An 8,686-nucleotide genomic window follows, 5' to 3' on the forward strand; every position below is an offset into this window, starting at 1 on the left:
GATTGGCACAGGACAGAGCAGAGTTTAGGGCTGTTGTACATAGGGTCGCTATGAGTCACAGGCGACTCGACGGTACATAACAACAATCATTAGAAATGGGTTACTGAATATATGTAAGTTTAAAAATGTATTAAAACTCTCATGAAGATAGGAAAATTAAGCCCATTAAGTGATTTTCACCTTAAGGCACTAGCTTTATCAATTGCCAGCTTTGGAAGGACTTAAACTGAACTGTTGGACAGCTTTATTCAGTAGTCATTTTGGCTTAGCAGGTTACGTATTACACTGCTTTGGAAAAAAACCTTTACATTTGTGTATGGATTTTATTTTGTAAATATAAATGGTGCTGGTTACATAGTAACTATGAGGCATTTTCATGATCATTTAGTATAACATGAAATCAGGGCTCTTCGTTACTGGATTGTATGGGTCAGTGGCCTCATTTTTTGTAAGTCTAATGAATGACTTAAAATCTGAGTAAAAAAAGTTTTGTTAGCTGTGCACGTAAAAAGAAATGCTCCTAAAATAATGCCTTATTTTCTGCCATAAAAAAACGTTCTTCCTTTTACTTGGGTAGTTGTTGATACCTAGTCCTTTATCCTGTTAAGACTTAAGTACATTTTCCAAATGTTTTATGAACTCTGAATGGTAGATAGATAACTACTATGGGTGTCAAAACTCATTGTAATTGAGTTAGAACTGACTCATAGTTGACTCCACTGAGTTCCCAAGGTTGTAAATTGGAGATTACCACTGGTCCATTTGAGCTGCTAAAGGTTAGCAGCAAAACTCCCTACGGACTCTGCCACCAAGAGGAGATTTTGACATGCAAAAATCAGTATATTAACTGTTAACTCTTAAAATTTATTTTGACCTCTGTACTAGATACTAAGTGTTTAAACTAGCCCCAAATTATTACTGAACTCTCCCATTCAATTTATGACAGGTAGACTGGCAAGCTGTAGAAAAGTTGAACTATCTATCTATCTGTCTGTCTATCTAAGCTTCACAAGAAAGAGTTGAATATAGAATGTCATTCCTGAGGTATTTACATTTTTTTGTTGTTGTTGTTGCTTTTTAGGTGGTCAAGGAGTTGCCCCTGGTCCTGTGATTGGTCTTCAGGCACCATCTACTGGTCTTCTTGGCGCGCGACCTGGCCTCATCCCGCTCCAGCGTCCTCCAGGAATGCCTCCACCTCATCTGCAGCGATTTCCTTTGATGCCCCCCCGACCTATGCCACCACATATGATGCATAGAGGGCCACCACCAGGACCAGGGGGCTTTGGAATGCCTCCACCTCATGGAATGAAAGGCCCCTTTCCACCTCATGGTCCCTTTGTTAGGCCTGGAGGAATGCCAGGGCTTGGGGGCCCAGGGCCAGGCCCAGGCGGCCCTGAAGACAGAGATGGAAGACAGCAGCCGCCACAGCAGCCTCCTCCACCACCACAGCAGCAGCAGCCACCGCCATCACAGCAGCCGCCACCAGCACAGCAGCCACAGCAGTTTAGAAATGACAGTAGGCAGTTCAATTCAGGTAGAGACCAAGAAAGGTTTGGAAGAAGATCTTTTGGAAATAGGGTGGAAAATGATCGGGAACGATATGGGAACCGAAACGATGATAGAGATAATAGTAATCGTGAAAGGAGAGAGTGGGGAAGGAGGAGCCCTGACCGGGACAGGCACAGAGACTTGGAAGAAAGAAATAGACGTTCTGGTGGGCATCGAGACAGAGAAAGAGATTCTAGAGATAGAGAGTCTCGTAGAGAGAAGGAAGAAAACCGAGGAAAGGAGAAATCTGAGACCGCAGACAGGGCAAGTAGTAACAAAACCGTTGAACTTCCCATTAGCCAAGTGGGAAATGTAGACACTGTTTCAGAACTTGATAAAGGGGAGGCTCAGACAACAATTGTAAAACCTTCTGAAGAGTCACCTGCTGAGGCTACCTCATCCGTTGAACCTGAAAAGGATTCTGGCTCAGCAGCAGAGGCTTCTCGTTGAGAGACTGCAATTTGTCAAAATGTGACAGTGACACTTCATGGAGTGTGTTAAAGAGTGTGAGGTGTACAGATGCTGTATTATATTTGCTCCTGCTATTTCACAGCCCTGCAGTAGTTGGTGGGGAGTTGTAAGCAATTTGATTGCTTCTCTTCTATTTAAACATAACCACAAAAAAATGCAAATAAATAATTACCATTTTTGCTGTAACTTTTTAAAAGTTTTGACTTTTAAAAGTTTACAAACCGTAAATTAGAAGTGCTATTTTTTTTTTTTTAATTTAAGACAAGGTAAATGGTGAAAGCTCCTCAAAACAATAGGGATGTTTTTAATAAACTCTATTTTCGTAACAAACATAAACGTGTGCTATTCTTCCTACACTGCATTAGGGTGGAATGGATTGTTCATCAATTTGAGCTGTTTATTCTGTATTGAAGTCTAAATTAGACTAAGATGGAAATAGATGTCTTTATGTAGTGAATCTCAAACACTTGTAATATTTTTTTTTTTTTAATTTTCAGCCTTTCAGTTAGGTGAAAGTTAGTGATTTTACTGTTAATTAAAAAACTCATTGTTAGTGTTTGCAGGTCATGCAAGGTGCCCTGCCATCGGCGTTGTGGACTGATGCCCTGCTTTGTAAAGAGAAATTTTACTGGGGATAGGTTGGATCCCATCGTTACACATTGTATTATAAATTGATTTCTTGAGTATTATTTAAAAGACGAGTTTGGTTTTTTATTTTATTGTCCTATTTTTTTAAAAGGGTAAACCCAGGTTAACATTTGTAACCTACAAGCTCTTTTTATCTTGTATGTTTGACTTAAATATGCAACCTCGTTTCCTCTTAAGTCTTTCCTGTTGCTATTCACCACTTTCTTGGCTTTATTTTGTTAAACTCCCTGCTGAATTTAACTTTTTTGTCAGACGGAATTCTTTTGCTTAATTGTTAAGTAGAAAAAGTTTTATGTGGTAATTAATAGGAAGACTTGCAAATCAAATCTTTGTCTTGAAGTATGAAAAAGCACTAAAACTGCTTACCCAGTGCCACGGAAAATCTCAAGTATTTAAGGCCTTATTTTAAAAGCTTTTTCTTTAAATGACATTTTCTTTCCCCATTTCAGTATGCTGGGAAGTTAATATTCCCTTCATGCCTAGGTGATGAAGCTGCTTTATTATTTCCGTCTTTGTGACAGAAACTACCTAGCGGTCTAGTCTTAAAGGGGATTGCACTGCTCTGCTAACCCTAAACCTATCCTCTCTGGTATACATCCTGACTCTGCCATTCCAAGGGAAAGCAGCATCTGAATTACGACCCCCCCCCCAACCCCTCTGGCGGGTCAGCTATGAATTTGAACTCCAAAGCAATGAGACCTGAACAGTGCTCCTGTGTTACTGCCAAATATTTTCAAAAAGAAATGTCACATCTATAAAAATCTGTCCTTGTTTTATGCTGGCCAACTTATCCAATTTGATTGCAAGGATCTGTAGCACTATTTCCAGTATATACTGAGACACCTCACTCACTCCCATTTACACATGACAATTAGAACCCTCAAAGTAGAAGCCTTCAGTAAGTCTACCTTTGTATTCAAATCTTACCTTACAAATAAATTATACATGAATGAAAGCTATTACTAGGTACTGTTCTAGTTTTTAAATTCTTTATTGGATTAAGTCATTTTAATGACTTACTAAGACCCTGCTATTATCACTTTACCAAGGTAAAATTTTGAAAATATCACAAATTATAATTTTCCAATTTAGATTTTCCTTTACAGAATGACCAAGATTTTATAAATTGCATCATATATTTATGAGGTTAATATAGCATAAAGCAAAAATAACATTCAGTAAGTCTTAACTGATTATGCCAAGTCCAAGTTAGATTAGCAAGTCATTTAATTGTGTGAAAATCCTTAAAAGTCTTAAAATGGTCAGAACCCAGTCAATTCTTCCCTTGACTGGACATTACAATTTTTTTTTACAATGTTCTTTAAAGAGCTAAGCCAAAAGATCTTGCCACTCCAATTTTACTATATAAATGGTCACATATCTACAAAATGGAGTATGTGCCATTTTGCAAAAAAGTAAAATTTATCTTACATTTTAGAACTTTAAAAGTTAACAAAAGAGCTGAGTCTCTAAACTTTAGCACCTATCTTCCTAAAAAACTTTAAAATGCAAAATATTAACTGGAAAAATACTTTCATTCTCCTAAAACAGACAAGGAAACCCTATCTGGAGAATAAACTGGTCAGGACTTAACTAAAAGTGAGTAACCTTTTATACATAGTGATTCTCTCATTTAAAATCTTTGCAAAAGTGAGCTCTAGGAAACAGTTACCATCCAGTATCATAATACAATTTGGAAGCAGGAGTGGCATCCACTTCCTAAACAACAACTTCCTTCTGTTCTTAGGGTCACTATGAGTCGTGCTCAACTTGATGGCAATCACCAACCACCACCACCACCAAAATAATACTGTTTCATCCAAGACCTAAATGGGAACTGATTCAGAGTTTTAATATGGACTTGTTAATAGGTTCAAAATACATTGCACCCAAGTAGGGTATTTGTTTATTCACAGAATTGAGAATTAAAGACAGCAATCTTTAATACTCACATGTGACTATGGCAAAAATATCGCTGAAATGCATTTTAACAGAATGATCATTTTATAAACTCAATCTTTCAGGTGGTCATAAGCATTCTAAGGCACTTTTTTAAAAAGCAAATACAAATAGTCAGACAAACTTTTAAAAGTACAGTGTTTTAATGTTTGCCAGGTTAAGTTTCTACAGCTAGCAAGATAACAGATGAGTTACTGGGACTCAGACCATGTCCCAGGGAATGTTTACTGGGCGATCCCAATTACACCACAAGCCAAACGGCTTCCAGCATTTCCAGTCTTTGTACTTTCTTCATTTCCACCTCGGCCCAAGTCATCCGCTTTCTCGTGGACCTTAAAAAAAATTTAAGAACATGTAACTGGGCTATTAATTACTTCTTCCCTACACCACCCAAAATACTTCTTAAGAACAACTTAATACTAATTAGGGAAATAAGATGCTAAAATAATCCTCTTTTTAGTAAGGAAATGCACTCATTATTTACTAGTAAAATAGAAGTTCCTATAAAAAACGTTCTCTTCATGGTGCAAAAATCTAAACTTTAATCTGCACAGTAGGTAAATAATAAAAACCCAAACTGTGTGTTACAGGCCACGCCACACACTGATAATCATAATCCTCCAAGATAAAAAGTACAGTGACTTAAGTTACAGTAGTCTTTTCTAGTATAAATGACTTTGGGGAAAAGTAAAAGTGTATAAACTATCAAAAATTTGTATCTACTAGAATTAGCTATAAGAAAGGAGCAATCCTAAAAATAAACTAAGACTGGATTTCTAAGTTTTGTTTACCAAGTATTTGTAAATATAATTGTTCTGCTTCACAACTACAGCTAACAAAAATTCAAAGGGTAAAAGGTCAACTAGAACTGACTCTCTTAACTGTCCTCCGGTAATCAAAAGTGGAGATGCTACTGGTGGCATGCATGAACCAGATGTAATTTGGGGGAAACTTCTTCCCTGTTAACTGGCAATCTGGACTTCAATGCATATTAATGCTAAAGTATATCTCATTTTGTAAACAGGTGAAACCTAGTTGTGGCAAGAAAACTGGCAGCTAAAAAAACTAAAGAGTTTGTTACAATTCAGAATACGGTTAACCCCCCTTTATTATTCCATTTTAACAATGAGTTAAATGAATGAGTCATAATTAGGTGAACACTTACCACCATTGTGCGGCCAATGACAGAATTCTCTCCGGAGAGTGAAATCACAGAGTCTACAATAGACACGTGGGCCACACCATCTTTACCAGCAGTTACATTGCCTAGGTCTCCAACATGCCTTACATTGGAAAACACATTAATATGGGTTAAGACTAACCTAATCTATTTAACCTAACATCCCGTTAGCTCATAGCTAAACCAAAACTCAATGGAGTTAGATACTTGAGACTATATTAATATATAAATACTTAAAATAACAAATAATCACCTTTCTAGAACTGGAAATACCCAAATCAAAACTGAAAACCCAGACATTCTAGTCATATAGCTCTTAAGGAATGGCTTCAAGTATACGAATTAATGCTCTGACAAGTCATGGGGTAGGACAAAGTAACAGGAAATTTGTTGATGAGCTTTGCTTAGAAAGGTTACTGGCATTACTGGGAGAACTATACTCTCAGACTTCTGGTACAAATCTTTGTCTTTTAGTTGTCTTTTAAAAGGCTTTCAGAAAACACACAAATGGGGTCTCACCTACGTTTCAATAGAAATTCTACCTACAAAACCTGATTCAAATGATGGTTTATTTCCCTAACAGTGGACAATACTGTTATTCATGATACTTTCTGTATTAGTTCTCTGTGGTATTTGTATTAGTTCTGTATTCAATAAAGGCTACAAAACCAAATTGTTTTAAGTGTCCCCATTTGTCAATTCTTTAGCCTCACATTAGCCACAGCACTTGAGGCACATGGGATTGTGTATGGAGCAATACGCTGCAGAACTGAGATGGGATAGATCAGTTATCTTAGCATGCAACTTGGGAAATAATATCCATATTGATCTAAAAAAAAAACCCTCCTTATATGTTACAATATGAGTCAAACATCTTGTCACTCACCTCTCTTCATCCTCTGGTCCACCATGTTTTTTGGATTGAGGATTAAAGTGAGGGCCAGCACTGGTACAGCCTATTTACACACCCAAAGACGGGCAGGGGAAGGTGGGAGATGGGAAGGGAATGACAACAGCTCAATTTTAAATCATACTTTGAGAAAGAAACTGATCATTGGTAAGTCCTCCAATGCAGAAAATACTAGGGTGTAAAATACTACCCTATTGTAAAATTAAGTGGATAAGACACAGGGACAAGTTCTAAATTCTATATGACACTGGTAAAGTGGCTCTTAAAATCAACAGGAATATGAATATATCCTTCTTTGGGCTTTGAATTTTTCCACAGTAAAAATACAGAGGCTTAACTTTTAATGGCGGTTCTACTGTTAAAATTCTATAGTAATGATGTTAGTTTATAAGGCAGTAGCATACCTAAACTACAAAAAAACCCGACAACTCAAAACTCTTTATTAATAACGTATTGCTAGTGCTTGGCCTTTAATCTGGTATATGTAGCCTAATATGATGTCCAGAACCAAGGCCTGCTGTCTGGCACAGTTCTAGGTAGCAGGGATGCCATTCACAAATGCCAACAGTGTAAAGGTGGTCTTGACGTGGCTTTCTTCAGTAACTAATAAAAATTTCCACTGTTTACAGCCTCTTAGCCAGTCTCCTGGGAGTCCAGCATAAGAAGGTACAGGAAGTAGCAAGTCAGTCAAAGCAATCATCCCCCAAAACCAGGGTAAAAAAACCCATGAAGTAACTTGGGGAATTTTAGTAATTACTGAGAGGAATCTGGCCATTGGAAAAAGTTTTGAGAATAGTAGTAAGGGCTTATCAAAATGAATCAAATTATCAGAAAAGCATGTAAACACAATTCATTTTATTCAAACAGAGCAAATGATCAATAGATTTACTTTAACCCACAAACTTTCATAAATATGCTTTTAATCCCAAATTGAGAAAATTAAACTCACTCCAAAGCAACAAGAATTTTCCATTGTTGATTGGTAGCCTACTTTTTTATCTCCTTAAAATATCTTGTGCTAGGGAACATACATGGAACTATTCTTACAGGTCACAGAAGTAAATGCAGACTATATGCTTTAAAAACCCACCCTCAGGCCTCAAAGGATCCCTGATTGGCACAGTGATTAAGCATTTAGTTGCTGAATGGAAAGTCTGAAGTTCAAACCCACTAGCCACACAGTAGGACAAAGATTTGGCAGTCTGCTTCTGTAAAGGTGTGCCTGGAAATTCTATAGGGCAGTTCTACTCTGTCATCTGGGGTCACTAGAACAGGACAGTATTCAACAATTCAGCTTATATACATGGGAACACTACAGAAGGTAACAAGGTAACTTAAAGAGTTTTGTTTTCTTAAAAAACAGGCGAGACTCTTTAAAAAAAAATCCTGATAGTAAAAAAACCAATTCTTTGCAATTCCTCACCACACTTTTCCCAAACTACGGTTAACCTTAACAATCAATTTCAATGATCAGGGTTACCCTACACAACCCTGTTTATCTTGCTAGGTGGCACAAATATGATTCTCCAGACCCACAGAATACCTACCTTGTGTATTATCTCCAAACTGGTGCACGTGGAATCCATGGAGACCTTCTGTCAATCCTGTAATGGAGCCGGATACCGTGACTGGCCCATTATCCTTTATTTAAAGAAGAGTTAAGTTTGAGAGAGCAAGAGCTTCTGAACAATGACAAAAAAATTGGTATTGCCATCATTCACAGTGAAAAGCAATGTCCTAATCCAAACCTCAGGTCCACATTCTCGCACTAAACAAGCAGCCTGCCTGCTATAGCTTCAGTGTGTCCTGGTCTAAGGGAGAGGATTATCACACTGTAAGGGCAGGGCCCCTAAGGACTGGCATGATGATGAAACAAAACAGCCTATATAAAGCACCAAGCAGAGTGCACAGTGAGCAAGTAAATTATATAGGGTCTGTTTTACAATGACTATGTAATGAGTATATATATA

At 37.5% G+C, this 8,686-nt stretch overlaps 2 protein-coding genes across 2 annotated transcripts in view; one reads left to right on the plus strand and one right to left on the minus strand.

Moving 5' to 3' along the window:
* Positions 1 to 1,998, plus strand: part of SCAF4 (SR-related CTD-associated factor 4) — a 61,448-nt gene extending 59,450 nt beyond the window's left edge. Inside the window, exon 22 of the mRNA XM_006886802.1 lies at positions 1,082 to 1,998. Within this exon, the coding sequence (XP_006886864.1) occupies positions 1,082 to 1,998 (917 nt within the window). The remainder of the gene's footprint in view (positions 1 to 1,081) is intronic.
* A 2,852-nt stretch (positions 1,999 to 4,850) lies between these two features.
* The window catches only part of LOC102859004 (superoxide dismutase [Cu-Zn]-like), a 16,155-nt gene continuing 12,319 nt past the window's right edge, over positions 4,851 to 8,686 (minus strand). The window contains exons 2-5 of the mRNA XM_006886756.1: positions 8,264 to 8,357; positions 6,693 to 6,762; positions 5,792 to 5,909; positions 4,851 to 4,958 (exon numbers count right to left, since the gene is read on the minus strand). Of these exons, the coding sequence (XP_006886818.1) occupies positions 4,851 to 4,958; positions 5,792 to 5,909; positions 6,693 to 6,762; positions 8,264 to 8,357 (390 nt within the window). The remainder of the gene's footprint in view (positions 4,959 to 5,791; positions 5,910 to 6,692; positions 6,763 to 8,263; positions 8,358 to 8,686) is intronic.

Source organism: Elephantulus edwardii, unplaced genomic scaffold (genome assembly GCF_000299155.1).
Source record: "Elephantulus edwardii isolate Elephantulus edwardi_28Jun2011 unplaced genomic scaffold, EleEdw1.0 scaffold00051, whole genome shotgun sequence".
NCBI lineage: Eukaryota > Metazoa > Chordata > Mammalia > Macroscelidea > Macroscelididae > Elephantulus > Elephantulus edwardii.